Below are 15,763 nucleotides of genomic sequence, written 5' to 3'. Positions count from 1 at the left end.
AGCAACCGGGAGCATCAACCAGAAAATATGCAGCAGTGCCTGCAAAAACGTCTGTTGCCATTTCCGGTCCGTCTTAGCCGGATTTGACATCTTGCCATTACGGGAAAAAGTCATGGAGTGGTATGCCGCGTATAATGTCCAGGTGATTCCCAAGGACATGAACCATGCCAATACGCCAGAGCCCCGCCTATTAGAAAAATATTGGGCAATCGTGAAGCGGAATCTAAAAAAGACGCCAATGACAGTTGTCAACGAGATGCAGTTCAAAGCAAACGGGTGTTCTGCGGTGAGGAAAGTGGCTGTCTAAAACTTGAAGGAAGACCCGGCAATTCGCATTCGCGGAAGCTTGAGTAAATATTTGTTTCTTTATTCTGTATGAAATGAACTTGCAAAAGAAACATGATTAGATTCTTTGATAAAAAGTTTGACCGATTTATACATATTCTTATTTGACCAATTTTTTCATCGTAACACCCTTTAAACGTGATTGAAAGAGAGTTGGAATTGAGATTCCCGCGTAAATACGACTACACGATCTGGCACCGCGTACTTACCCAAGTTCATTAAAAATGCACGTCGCATACGAACAAATAGATCCGTTACACCTGATACTTGGAGAAATTTCTTTCCGGGTATTTCTTCCGGCGTTTATGTGGTAAGGATGCGGGTCTAAAGACGTATTTTCCTGACAATACAATTCAAAGCACAGGGAACAAAAATTACACAAACTACGCTATGCACCCATCAAAGACAGATTGCTATGTGCCAACAATGTATTCAGACGGCACACCATGCGCAGAAAATGCTGTGGAGAATTCATTACAACCGGTTGTTCACTCTTCCACTGTTTTTAAACCCAAAACACAGTCTTGAATGTCATAAGCTGATACACAAACGGTTTGGCAAACCTGTAGCTGCTTGGCAGGTCATAATGACAACTGCAAAAGCTGCGTCCAACCCCCTACCCCCACCCCCCTCACCAACCACAAATCAACAGCCAGCCCCATCAGCGATTAACATGAAAGATAAAAATAAAGAAAGAAGCGAATAATCCCTTGAGATGCAGCAGATTAGCAAGCAAATGGTTCCCCGCTGCAAAAGGAAGGCTCTACGCACAATAGCATGTTGCGTGCACGAGATCTGACGAGCACTGAATAATATTGCGCTATTTTATTTTATTGTTAAACCAAATCGAATTCCTGTTTTGAAGTGTGAAACGTTTTGGACTGGATAATCCTAAATCATCATCGGAAAATAATGTAATATTTTAAGAATGAATGTTTTAGCGGACTGAACACTGACTGGAAGATATTTTAACAAAACTAGTGACTTCCTCTTAACGGTCAACTTCCTTTCAATTATGCGATGACTGGATACCTCGTCAGCAAGACGAGAAGCTGTTTGGAGAAACTCCCCGTAGAGGAAGTATTCTTCTGCACTATGGATATGAGAGCATTGGAGTGGTTACAGCAATTGACAGTACAGAGGATACCTACGATCAGCGTCCTCAGCAAGCTGAGCGATCAAGCTTGGAACATACACACCAATTTTTTGTATTTTGTTTCAGCAAAATATTTTGCTGAAACTTTTCAGCAAAACTGGATTTGCTAAGAGTTCAACTTTGCAATTTTTGTTTCACTGATTTTTAGTAAAGCCCATTATTTTGCCGAAAATCAGCAAATCTATAGAATTTGATTGCTGAAACAATCAGTGAAAGAATGGCAATTTTGCTGAGTTCCAGCAAATTAAACTGACAGTTCAGCAAACTTTGACAGCTTTGAATTGCTATAATTTCAGCGAAATATTTTTTGCTGGAAGTATTGCTGATGTTTCAGCAAGGCAAAATTTAGCAAAATTTTGCTGATATTCGGCAATCAAAATTTAGTGTGTAGAAGGGCCTGCAATCAACTAGTGTATTAAACATGAAATACGTGCCTATGAAGACCGATCTTAGGGTGCTTACAGAGTGGCGGTGAAAAGCTGAGCTAGGGCTGGCACTGACATTAGAATGCAAGAAACCTGCTTGCGGTAAACCATTATAATGTCAGTACCAGCCCCTGCTCAGATTCTCGCCGCCACTCTGTAAGCACCCTTAGGCGGCTCCAGCTGGTTGGTAAAGGTAGGGGGAGGGGGCACCTTCTTGGCAAAATGTATCTGATACACGATTTGGAAGATGGTATTTCGAATTTTGGACACGCGTTTCCTAACATGCATGGACAGCGGCAATTTGACAAATCATACACAGAAATTATATAAGACGTCCCTCAAGGAACCCAATAAGGACTACTCGACTTATCCATCAATGATATCGAGCTACAATATCCTAAATTAACTCCTTCACACTTCATAATGGTTTAAAGAAACAAGTATTCATGAAAGGGTTGTAAGCACACGCATTTCTACTGGAACACTTCTCGGTTGAATAGGAGGGTACGTACGTCCCCCTGGAGCCGCTAGTGAGACCCATCCAATGCACAAACAATTTTCAACTAGATTCAACGAAGCCAGTACTCAGCATCTGTGAAGCTTTTCACGGATGTACGTATAGCGGCCCTTAAACGTTCAATATTTCGTCGATATTGTTACAATATTTCAATCCGATTTGAAATCCACAACGTCAATACTACTTTTTTCCATTACACGTACAACACTTTTGTCAATACTCTCTAGTATTGTCAAAAATATTGAACGTGTAAGGGCCGCTTATTGACCTTTCTATTCCCGTTAAAAAAGAAACGGTGCCGAATTATTTCGTGAGGAAAACAAAACATTTTGCGCTGCAAAAACCGGTTGAGGTTAGGTATTTCGTGAGGCAAACAAACCAAAATCCTTTGGCGATACTTTGCATCTGTGGTTGTAAATCAGCTGTCAGAAATCTTAATGTTTCACGCATGTATTTGTTATGGTACTAATGTGTTCATCGCGGCATGCTGTGCGTTTGATTGTGATTTCAATTGTTTACTTTTTTGTACGGTTTGAATTCTTCGTTTTCCGAAAATAAAGTGGTAATTAAAACTTTGGACACATGTCTAAGTGAAAAGTGTGCAACAGTGGGAAAATTGGCGAAGCGCTTTAGAATTCATCACACGAGTGTCAAATCCATCATAAACAAGTTTGAGGAACACTATTCGTTGGATGAACTGCCAGGAAGAGGCAGAAAACCCGGATCTTTCAACCCAAACCTGGACCAGAACGTGGTATATTTAATTAGAAACAGTAAATCAATGCCATTAAGTGATTTAACCTATAAAGTGGAAACGAACGTCGGAATAACTATCCCTCTACTGTTTTGGTTGGAACATAAGTTTAACTTGATGAGTGAATTTACATTTAAAACAAAGTAACTATAATAATGCATAATGAATGTTACAATTTTTTAAAATTTTTCCTGGAGATTTCAATTCAATTTGCAGTCTTTGACAAAGTTGTAGACAACGAAACTGTTCGTAACATTCTCACTTTAAAGATTGTTCGAATGTCTAAAGCACCACCCAAAGTCAAAATTGTGAAATAGTTCCATTGAGAAACGTGAGCATTCATGCAAAATATTTTTTAAATAGGCTACTCTTGACCTCCGACCGATTATTTTACGTAGTTTTAGTTTTACAGATACCAACTTTTTTAAAGAAAAAAAAGTTCTACCAAACACACCGTGGACATGACAGTATCTGGGATGTAGCTGGAACTCGATTGAATTTTGTTACAATGGTTGAATTCTGCCTGTCTTCAGGCGTGGCCGGTTTAGGTCCAGAATCTGTTTTTAGGAACGTGTCCAATGGAAAACAGACAGAGAAAAGTGACCGGAACGGTGAGAATGACACCGATAAAAATATATGTTTACAAGCGGGAATCGAACATGCGATCACGCACTGGAGCTAAAAATAGATAACGAGAGAGATTTGGTCGATCGAATAGAGGGGGCGGTGACGATTTGCATATAGGAGACATTGGGGGTCGATGGGCTCATTAGTAGAGATTAGGACTGTAGCGGTGATCACGATACTGTTGGGAAATTGTGATCACCTCATCACAGTTACTCGATGGCGGAGTGCCTAACGCACCCAGCTAGAGATAGGGAGATCGTAGGATCGATGCCTGCTTGAGGACATATCTTTTTCTCCGTGTGTCAAATGAAAGGTGAATTTTCACCGTATCTTCATTCTCGCCATTCCGGTCATTCTTTCTTTGTTTTCTATTGGACACGTTCCTAAAAACCTTGAAAAAAGGGGAAAAACGTGACATACGTCAAAACAAGGAATGAATATACATATGCAGAATCGGTTGTTGCATTCGAGCCAGAATCCTGACAGAAATCAGCCGGTATACGAGTTCGAATCCTGCAATATCATTAAAATAACTCTTTCGACAGCTGTTTTTAAAGTTTTTGGATGTTTCAGGCTTCTCTCATTAGTCTGCAGATTTCAATAGAGAATAGTGCCATTTAATTTGAAATTATTGTAAATAATTAATGTATTAACCCTATAGATTCGATCGACAGAAATGTTTTCATGGCTTAAAATTTTTAATCTAATAATTACATGTGTTTCTAAAATATACACGGATTCACGAGAGAAATATAGCTTTGGGAGGTACACATCTTACTATTTATCAACATGATACTAGAGAACGATAACTATGTACAATGTCCCAGCCTACTTTTTCAACAGAACATCAATTGCACGTTTCCGGTTATAATTGCTCAGCTCATTCCCGACACGCTTCTGCAGCATATTGTAAATGTCAATGTACTGGCTTTCGGCTGCCAGGTGTAGTGCGGTGTTTCCGTTGCAATCCTGCCGATCTGTTTTCAAACCGCGAATTTTGAGAATCAACCTAACAACGGTTGCACTTTTCGAGAATACCGCATAGTGCAGGATGGTTCGCTGGTTACAATCGACGGCGTTCACGTCGATTAATGATCGCCCCAAAATAATCCGCACAATATTCAAGTGGTTATTGGAGGCAGCCGTGTGCAGAATGGACTGCCCATTGGTTAGAGGAATCGTGGGATCGGCACCGTGTTCAAGTAGAAGCCAGAATATCTGTTCGTTGCCCGTTTGCGCGCAGATGTGGATAGCTGTAAATCCTTCCTGATTCTGTCCGTTCAAGCTGTACTGGTTATCTTTGTGTAGCTTGATGAAGTATCTTACCATAGGTATGGATTCTTTCAGAACGGCTATATGGAGGGAGGTATTTTGGCCAACGTGTGGCAATAGAACATAGCGCGCGATCTCGGGAAAGTTGTTGATGAAATATTTAACAATGTCCAGTTCACCGAACATTGTGGCTGTTGAGATAACATTCTGTCCGGATTTGTTGGAGTATGTTACATCAGCACCATGCTTAAGAAGGCATTCAACTGTTTCTATGTTCGCACTGATTACTGCGTGGAACAGAGCAGTCGATCCGGTGGAGTCTTCATCGTTAACCGGGAAAAGTCGCTCCTGAAGAATATATTGTAGGATTTTGACGAAACCATGACGGGCCGCCGTATGAAGCAGTGTCGGTTGTTTGGCAAACAGTCGCAGTATCGAGATGTCTGCTCCATTTTCCAACAGCAGAGTCGCTATTTCAAGATTCTGTTTTCGAACGGCAATTTCGAAGGCTGCGTTAATCTGCGCTTGATAGGGCTGTCGAAGGTAAGGAATGACGGTTCGTACGATCTTTATGTTCTGATTGATCACAGCCAGATCAAGTGCCGTTAAATTGTCACAATTAGTTAGGTTAGGGTTTGCTCCTTGCGCGAGCAGCGTACTAACAGCGTTCAAATTGTTGACTAAACATGCGAGGTGTAGAGGAGTATCCAAAAATCTGGGGGAGCAAATATCTCCATCCAAGTACCGCAACAGAATGCGTATTTCTCGTTCTTCTTTGGCGTAATGCAGTGGCGTTAGCGAATCAGTAAAACGACGTTCCTGATTATGTTGTAATTTGTACTGTACATTCGAGATTTTCAACAGATTCAGTAGGTCCAAAGAACGGATAATTTCAGGAATCCTTACCATCTGAGTCGGCTGTATTCGCCTAAGTAGCAATTTTATTATTCCTAAATGTCCTTTTTCCACGGCTAAATCTAATGGAGTCATATTCAACACATTTTTCGTATCAATATGCGAATGGTGTTTGAGCAATAATTTTACTATTTTTACATCGCAATTTTGAACGGCTAAATGAAGTGGAGTATTTCCCGCTGAATCCACTATTTGTGGATTCCCATGATGGCTCAACAACAGCACAACAACTTCCCTAAATCCATTCATAATAGACACATGAAGCGCAGTTTGACCGTTGCAATCTCTTCGGTTAATATTCACCTTCACCATTCGGTCATTTGCGATCATATATCTTAATACATGCATTCTTCTGAACTTTGCAGCAACGGGATACAGATGCGAATAATCCACACTATTTAGCATAAATTCAACAATTTCTTCTTTGTCATCCTCGCAGAACTGCAGAAACAGGTTGATGCAACTCTTCGCTATTTTATCCCCTATTAGATCGTTGTTCTTGAGAAATATGATCGCCTCATGATCGTTGTTGAGGAAGAGCCACGTGTATTGGCTTAGATCATTTGTAAACCATTTCGCACCGGCATTCGTTAAAGTTTTCATCATTTCCACGTTGCTTAACTTACAGGCTACGTCCAACGGGGTAAGATTGCACGCATTTCTTTGGTTGAGATCATTACATTGATCAAGTAGCAAATTCAGAAGCTCTATGTTTCCTGACAAAACCGCACAATGAAGAATGTCCACATTCAAGTCCGTGTTGACGTCATAATCGGCATGATTCTCCAGAAAGCTGATAAACATTTGGTCGAAGTTGAAAATCATCGAAATCGAGTCGATCTGCTCATGACCAAAATCTGAGACTATCTTCAGCAAAATGTCCTCTTCGTTGCTCAACAGTGCCAGTTGATAACAAAAGCGAATTCTTGAGCTGATATCTTTTAGGAAGTCATAAAAGTATCCACCGCAAGATATTACCTTAACATCATCCAGTAGATAGGATAGAACTTTGAGCAACTCATCGATATTGGACAGATCCAGAAGGTGTCCTAACAATAAACAACTCTGTGTTTGTATCAGCCGATCAACTATTCCAAACGATAAATGATCCTTCCCTATCAAGTATTGATCCTGTTTAATAGTGTCCCGTATCTCGTCACAACTTTGAAACCGAAATCCATCCAAAATATTCATTTGATACCGGAGACATTCCAAACGTTCCTGAAAATCCCAACAGTGTCGTTCGTAAATTTCCGAAATTATATTTTTCGAAAGTTTAATGATACTGAGAGCATTTTGAACTATCGTTTTCGAACTTATGTTCGGAATCAGCACTTCATAGGTTACACTTCCACGGGTCAAATAGTTCCGTAGGTTGCGCCCGGTTAGCACGGGTACGTAATTGCTCAAACTTTCTGCGTTGTTTAGCAGTTTCGATGACAAAGCCCATGTCGCTTCTAGCATCGCCATTTCAAAAGCAATTTCTTCAATTCGATCGAATGTTCGGAGGTTCATGTTCGGATCCAGAAAAAGGTTCTGTAACTGACTGATCTTTTCTTCTGAGACCTTCTCGTCGTTACGTTTAAATTTCTGGAATGAAGACCCATTGAATGGGATCTGATGCTTTTGCAGACAGTGGTGCAATAGTTCGCTGCGTTTTTCGGGATGATCTTTCGCTTTCCGGATGACTGTTCGTCCCTCTCGAATTGTGTAGTTATCAAACAAAGGTGACATAAGATAATTTTGAAAATGAAGATCCATATCGTTGCGATCAACTGAGTGATTGTTGATGGCAAACAACATTGCGGTTACCAAAAATATAACTCTAGTTTGATTATGTTCATCGCATATCAGTTTCAGATCATGGTACAGAAAGGTCACTAGTTCCGATTTGAAGTGATTTAAAAAAATTGCCGTAACCTTGCGATTCAATTGAAACACTCGCAAATGCGATCGAAGTAGATGACGAATTTTCTCATAGCTATGGTTCGATTTAATCTTCGATACTATACAGTCAACCATAAGCATTGCGTTACTGAAATGTTGATGAAGAAATTTGTAACTATCAATCTCCTCACGGAGTAAAGCTTTCATTTTCTCGATACGATCACTGGGCTTGAATCCCAACGTACACTGTTCTGCCGAAATTGCCTCCAGAATAGAATCCAATTCCAACAGAAGGAACGGAGCAAATTCAAAATCTTTCATTAAATCTTTCGAATTGTGCCGAAAAATGTAAGCATAGTATGACTTAATCTCCTCGAGACACTTACTATCGTATAGGCGATTCATTAGCGTTTTCACAGCTAGTATATATTCTAAATTTTGTACATACAACAAGAGATTCCTCAGTATCTTAAGATTACGGTGCAGTTCGGCGTAGTCGATTTCCTCATCGGCAGTCTCCAGCAACGATGAGAAATCCCTACGACAGTGTGATAAGTAGTGACGTGCTTTTGTATCGCCTAGCAAATATCTAGGAGTTAGAACATTTAGGAAACTAACTATATGTTTCCCAACATTAGGGGTATCTTTACTAGTTCTAATAGTTTCACATAGCACCTGAACGACTCTTTTCATCGCTAACACATCGATTTCCCTGCTGGGGTTAAATTTCATATCAACGACAGAGTTCACATAAGCCATAGCCCTATTGATCGAGTGAAGTTCTTTCATTTTACTATAACTTTTCGCGAGCCTTCGAAACACTTTCCTATTTTTGTCCGAAATCTTGACCGGACGTGTTCGCGAACAGTGATAATCGAACCCGTATTGACTGGCTTCCGCTAGAGCTTTCTGACCGACGTCCTCCGTTAGGAGATGATCTCGCTGGATCTTACGAAGTTGGCTGAAAAGATTCTGTTCTGTCAGATGGTTATAGGTTGCCTGTCGATTACACCACAGATCGTGAAGACGCCTCCGGTAGCCGATGGTGTGCTGACCACCCGTGGTCACTACGTAGAAGCAGAATAGTAACTCTCGATTCAGTTCCGAAGTCCACCAAAATCGAGTGTGCGGTTTGTCGGTGCTATTGGACGCTCCTGTGGGCGAAGCCGGAGTTCCGGACATGGTAGCAGTAGGTTGGGGGCTAGGTGGAGGTGTTAGGTTGTAACATGGAAGGGCAATGATCTTTTTCAGTTCATTGGTAATTGCCCCTAGGTACGTTAGCAGCTGCCGCTTGTCGATGAACATCTTGTAGATCTCGTAGTGTGGAGGACTTTTCCAGATATGCAGGAAAATTGCTGGAACAAGAAAATAAATAAACCATTATTGAGATGCTGTTTATGTTTCAAATGTACATCTGTATTGGATTAGCTATTGGGTGCATGGATTCTAAGTAGGCGGAGCCGTTTTTCAGTTACTCTTGGGGTTATTGATTACAAAGTATGGGAGCGATCCCCGGATTTTTCTCAATGCGTTTAAAGTTTTGTATAGAGATCAGTGTTGAAAATGTGATTTTTGCAGCTCCGCTAGTGCAGATCGCTACTTGATTCAAATTGAAAGACCAATTAAATAAAAGAGTTGTCCAAATGTGGGTAACAACTTTTCTTGCTAGGAATTCTTATTCAAATGTTATTACGATTATCAGAGAGAACGGTAAAGTTAATCGTCTTTCTGTCAACACTGCACATGTACCAGGCACCGATTATCGATTATAGATATCAGATTAGCTCACAGATTTAGTAATACTCCCACAGCCAGCTGTTTTAAGTTCAAATTTCTGTAGTTTAGTGAAAAAGTAAATCACTATAGATGGCCGGCTATCCAGTGCTTAAACACAAGAAAACATAACTGCTCTGAGTATTGGTATACTAGGAGACTAACCATCCCACCGATTAGAGACATATTCATTTTGAGGTCGCATTGCCTGCTTGTAGCGAATCCTAGACCTATACCTGTCCTTCAATCCAACTCCGTAATACCTATGGAAGCATCGCTGAGTCGGTGGCTTTCCATAAGTAGGCATTACATCAACCTTTGCTACCCCATCCTAAGTATCGGTGAAGATGGTCGTAGCTGGCAATGACGATTCTTATGCTATTGGCTTACTGAACTCAAATAAGATAAAGTTCATTCCCAATCCTGTATCTTACAAGCACGATGAGTTAAACTACCTATAGACAACATGATAATCGTTAGTATGCAATCTACGAATAGCACCGTTCTTCGCAACGCAACGCAACACTGCAAATGTAGGAGAGACCGGGGCTAGTTGGCGGTGTTTTCAGTTTTCAATTTATACCACTTTGATATAGGTAGATATTGCAAAATAAAACACGCGGTATAAAAGAGCAGACTTTTGGCAACATCCCTGATTTTTTGAAAAGTGTATGATGCATTGTCTCCATTTTTAGAGACAAAAATATGTAACGCGGAAAACCCGCCAACTTAATCCGGCCCCGGGGTAAGTTGGCGGTATGTGAGGATACGCCAAAAACTAAGCAATCAAATGGAGATGCAATTACTTCAAGGGTACTTTTGGAACGTGCTGAATGTCTTTTCGAGAAAACTGTATATTAACCGACATTTGCAATTATAATTTAGTTTCAATGCCCCGGCATTTTGATTTTGAGTAGTACTCCCTATTCACAAGCAAATTTTCGAAAATCTTCATGCAATTGACCGGAATAAATCTTTCCTACATTGGCGAGATACACAACAAAAAGATTTTCTTACTTTGGAGTGAGTTCCAGAAATAAAAATTTTTAAGGACTTTTTTTTGCACTGTAAATAGTACCGCCAACTTGCCCCGCGTGCAGCACCGCCAACTTACCCCAACCGCATATTTTATAAAAAACTATTTAAAAATAATTTTTGTTTGTGTCTAGATATAATATCTATACGGATACTGAAAGCTCTTTTCATGCGCTATCGATAAATATAATCATTCGTGAAATAGATTAAAAATCACCCTAAATTACACAAAGTATTTAAAATACAGAAAATTTACTTGGTATGCTGGAAAACACCATATCACCCACAACTTCCACCAAACAAATCGTTTTGCAACAAAAACACATTGGATAACGGGTTTCACATAACTTGAGGTACACAAGAAGAGGCAGCGCTATATGTCTAATAGAAACAGAGAAAAAGGGATTCCGTCAACTTACCCCAACCGCCAACTAGCCCCGGGCTCCCCTACCAGGCAAACATCCTTGAAAAAAACGCGCTTTGCGGAAATTGTTAAAACGACAATTGTTATTGATATTTTATCATGTTATCAAGTGAATTTTGCAAATTAGACATTGTACTAAGCCTGTTGTTTAACAAGTATTTGATATAAATATGACCACATACCATTACAAAATTTCAAACTTTTCCTTTTTTTTCTGCACCTCAACATAGATAATCCCATCACTTATTTTATGCACTGAGATGGTCGGGTTCGGAATATTGGGCCCAAAACCCGGACCCGACCCGAGACCCGTCGGGTTTGAATTTTGTAAATTTAAACTTCTCGGGGTCGGGTCGGGTTTCGAGTTTTCAAATTTGAATTTCTTGGGTTCGGTTCGGGTCCAGATTTTTGAGATTTTTAAACTTTCGGGTTTTTCGAATTTTAAATGCTCTTCGTTCGCAAGTTCCTTTATTAAAATTCTGGAGGAAAATTAAAGAGATTACTTCTGTAGCTGCTTGAAAGAAAATTTCATATGTTGATTTGCAAATTAGATCCGGTGAATAATACACTGAGACAAAAATGTGGATTTCATTACCAATATATGCTTTAGCCCATACAAGTCCTTTGAACTGATTGAACAACGATGAAACAAGTTTATAATTAAATATAGATGGAACTGCGATGACAACTCCTCCACCTGACAGTCTTTGGGCTAGACATAAAACGACGTGAATTTAACCCATTCATGCCCATGTTGTTTGTGGACAACAACGTTTTTAAGCAGCTATAATTTTTGATTGAGGCAAGATTTACTCACAAAAACAAGTAAGGCTAATAAATGTGACTGTTGGCTTTCATTTGAGTGTGAACAGTAACAAGGATCAGCTCTAGAACTGAAGTTATTGCAATTAGTCTGATTGAACTCCGATGGAGCAGTGCTGCCAGGGACAGTTTACGTTGACGATGGAAAATGAATTTTTCATATAACTTTGTTAAGTTGCAATATTAGTGAAAACTGATAAAACTTATTGATTTAGTATAATTTTGGCTACGTTTTCCACGCAGTTGGACTATTGTAAATATTCTAGGAGAATTGTAGTGAGCATTGGAAGGTAAAAATTGAGCCGCTTCTAGCACTGCCATGGAAGGACCTACCTTTATGAAAAAAAGTTTTTCGAGTTTCTTGACCTCACCGTTCTCAAGAAAAACAGTTTTAAAACCCTACATGCACTAGAAAAAAGTTGGGCATGAAAGGGTTAAGATTACTCTTAGCACTATGCCATGCCTTCCTATACTTTATTCTTTCAAACCCTTGCTCTACCTTGATTACAATGGCTCCACATAAAAATTTCATATCTTCCAATCCTTTGCTAATTAAAAACCGTTTGAATAAAATATAAAAATTACAGTTCATGCATTTCACTTTCACCATATACAAAATGTTATACTGCTATAGTATCGAACTGTATAATCGGAACCAAAACCTTTGAAAAGCCAATATAAAATGTTGCAATGATATAAATAATGTAAATACTCTGGCGCACATTGAAAAGAATACAATCATGATCTATCAGCAGAAAGACTCGATGTTAGGATTACCGAGTTTATGTTACAACATGGAAAAGTTTTCTTTGTTAAGAACTAATGGAGAATTTGTCCCAGGAATTCTTAACGGTGTTCGAGAGGTGGGAATACAGCTGGAATACACCGTAACTCTGCAACCCGGACCTAACTATTCTTAGACTCCGCTGTGTTCTTATAACTATCAGTTTCTCGCGTGTCAATACTTTAAACAATCTGCATTCGGAATCCAAGACAAAAATATCTACAGAATCGGATGGCAGGATTTAAACCAATTGCAATTCAAATTTGGTCAACCGGAAGTCCAGCTTTTTTAGGTAATACTCGGCCGATATTTGCAGTCCAATTTGCCGATGTTAAGAAAACACAGGTTACTCACGGTAGCCGGCTGACCAGAATTTAAAAATTCAAAAACTAAACAAAATGGTTTCTTTTTCGGGTTCACTCGAAGACTACCTATGGAAGAGTCTGATGAATCCGTTAAGTAGGTGAAGCATCAGCACATCCCGTTTACCCTATCCTTATCCATCCCCGTGAACGATGGAGATGGAGATGGCGGCCGGCAATCATGCTGGTACAGTTTTAATATGTAGCGGATAGGTATGAACTCCTACTAACCATTTCCTAACCACCACTTTTGTTAGATAATTGGCAGTGAAACATGTGTGAAAGTTATGAAGTCGGTGTGCAATCCGAAATTCATCACAGTGCAACGCAATGCAATTTGCTTAACTGGCTGTGGAATCGTTTAGTGCTCACCATTCAACAGACTAATGAGTTTTCCCGAGCAATGGTCTTCCTTATAGAGGCGTAGCTGGCTGGGTACCTGAATATGTCGTCCCAGGGTTGGGATGCGCAACCTACTGTATAGAAATGCATGATATTTCAACAATGATATACATTATTCAAATTTGCTACAATATCAAAAAATATAGTTTTATTTATTTCAATCATTTCTTAGAATAGTTAGTATTGAAAGGTGTCGCCGCGGTGAAAAACATATTTCGAATATCATTGAACCAATCGATCCGAAAATTTGAGGAGAACGATTTTTTATCTAACCCTTCATTTAATCATTGAAAACCTCCTTGAACCAACGATTTTTTAAATCCTTTGCTTTTCAGTTGAGTTATGAAGTAATTCAGTATTTTGGAACGAAGTCGATATCTGCGTTGATTCTGTAAATTTATCTATTGAAAAAAATATAATCACTTAATAACATACATAATGCTATTATAAAAAGTTTAACCCTTTCATACTCAACTTTTTTCTAGCGCATTTAGGGTTCCAAAACTATTTTCCCTTACGACAACTGAACTGCCCATAAAAGCATAAGAGCATAATATTCAAAAATAGCAGGCCGAGAAAAACGCTGTTCCAGTTGTACATTTTCATTGAGCCAAATGGACGTAGTTGTCCACGTTTTGGTATTTTTTTAATATTTTCTGAACAAACCTGGTCATCTTATTTGTGCATTGAGATTTAGTAGTGATACAGGATACAATCCAACAGTTAACTCATTTTCGACAAAAATCCATATGCTTTTATGGGCAGTGAAGTCAAGTAACACGAAGATCCTGTCTTGAAAAATATATACACTTAGGTTTATGTTTACGCGGTTTTCGTGCGCGGATTTTGGAATTTACGCGGTTTTATTTACGTTGATTTTGAAATTTACGCGGTTTTCATTAACGTGGATTTTGAAATTTGCGCGGTTTTTGAAATTTACGCGGTTTTCATTTACGCGGATTTTTTTTAATTCACGCGGTATCCATTAACGAGCTTCCCATTAACGCGGATTCTTAGATTTACACGGTCTTCATTTACGCGGATTTTGAAATTGATGATTTTATTAATTTTTTAATTTTTTATTTTACGAATTTTTTAATTTACGCGAACGGAATTCACGGATTTTTTAATTTACGCGGTATCCATTAACGAGGTTCCCACTAACGCAGATTCTTAAATTTGCACGGTCTTCATTTACGCGGATTTTAAATTGATTTACGCGGTTTTCATTTACGCGGCCTGTATCCCCCGCGTAAAAAAAACCTGAGTGTATGTCCTTCTTTTGAAGTGCTAGAGGCTGCCAAAGTTTTCTTAGAATATTTACATTAATCCAAATACATGAGAAAGATAACTGAAGACAATCTTAATTGACAGGTTTTATCAGTTTTCAATATTATTGTAACACAACGAAGAAATATCAAAATTTCATTCTGAACTTTTAAACGGAAATGTCCCTAGCAGCACTGCTGTAGCGGAATCCAATCCGATTAATTGCAATAACTTCAGTTCTACTAATAATTACCATAACTGTTAGTGCTCCACTGAAAGGTAATTGTTTCAGTAATAAGCTTTACCTGTGTTTGAGTACAATTCTTGCCCAAACTAAAAGTTACAGCTGTGTTAAAATGTTGTTTTCAAATAATATGGGCGTGAAGGGGTTAAGCCAAGAATGTTGCAATGCGAGGTAGTCTCTTCAGAACTTTACTAGGCACAGAGCGACAAATACTGAATTGTAAGCTTAACGTAGAAACGTTTAAACCAGAAGTAGTTTTCAGCTTGATAAGCTAAAATGTTTATAAAACAATCGTTACAAGCGGAAAGAAGTGCCTCAAGCTTAGATGTTTTGATGTTGATGTGTCGTCCGTAGGTTTAAAAGTATTACTATTCCAAAGAGGGAGAACGTTTATTGTTTTATGGGGTTTATGGGGTTGCCAAGGTAAGTAAGATCCGCACACTATCCTACGTATTGCCCGGTATACTAAGAATAGGTCTTGATGTCTTTCGAACCAGAACAGAAAGCCAGAGTTCCACAATGGGATTACAATACCAATGGATTACAATGGCACATGCGTTCGCGATGCAAACAACTTGTCTCGAGTGGGGTCACAGAAGCAGAGAAGTTCTAATTCCTAGACAAACATGTCAATAGAAACAATATTTTATGTCTCATATCAAAGAACCTTTATATAACATATTCAAAGCAAGAAACTGTTAAACCACTGCAGTACACCCGAAAGTTCAACTAGTGGATATTATTTTCAGG

The 15,763-nt window shown here is 39.1% G+C and overlaps 1 protein-coding gene across 4 annotated transcripts in view; it reads right to left on the bottom strand.

The window, feature by feature from the left end:
- Positions 1-2,022: 2,022 nt before the first annotated feature.
- LOC131678826 (uncharacterized) overlaps positions 2,023-15,763 on the bottom strand; it is a 132,991-nt gene continuing 119,250 nt past the window's right edge. For all 4 annotated transcript variants that reach the window (XM_058959197.1, XM_058959195.1, XM_058959194.1 and 1 more), the window contains exon 3: positions 2,023-9,253. In XM_058959197.1, the coding sequence (XP_058815180.1) occupies positions 4,653-9,253 (4,601 nt within the window). In that variant the 3' untranslated portion in view covers positions 2,023-4,652. The remainder of the gene's footprint in view (positions 9,254-15,763) is intronic.

This window comes from Topomyia yanbarensis, chromosome 2 (assembly GCF_030247195.1).
Source record: "Topomyia yanbarensis strain Yona2022 chromosome 2, ASM3024719v1, whole genome shotgun sequence".
In the NCBI taxonomy this organism is placed as follows: domain Eukaryota; kingdom Metazoa; phylum Arthropoda; class Insecta; order Diptera; family Culicidae; genus Topomyia; species Topomyia yanbarensis.
The sequence above is the reverse complement of the archived record's forward strand: the minus strand, read 5'-3'. Positions and strand labels throughout refer to the sequence as shown.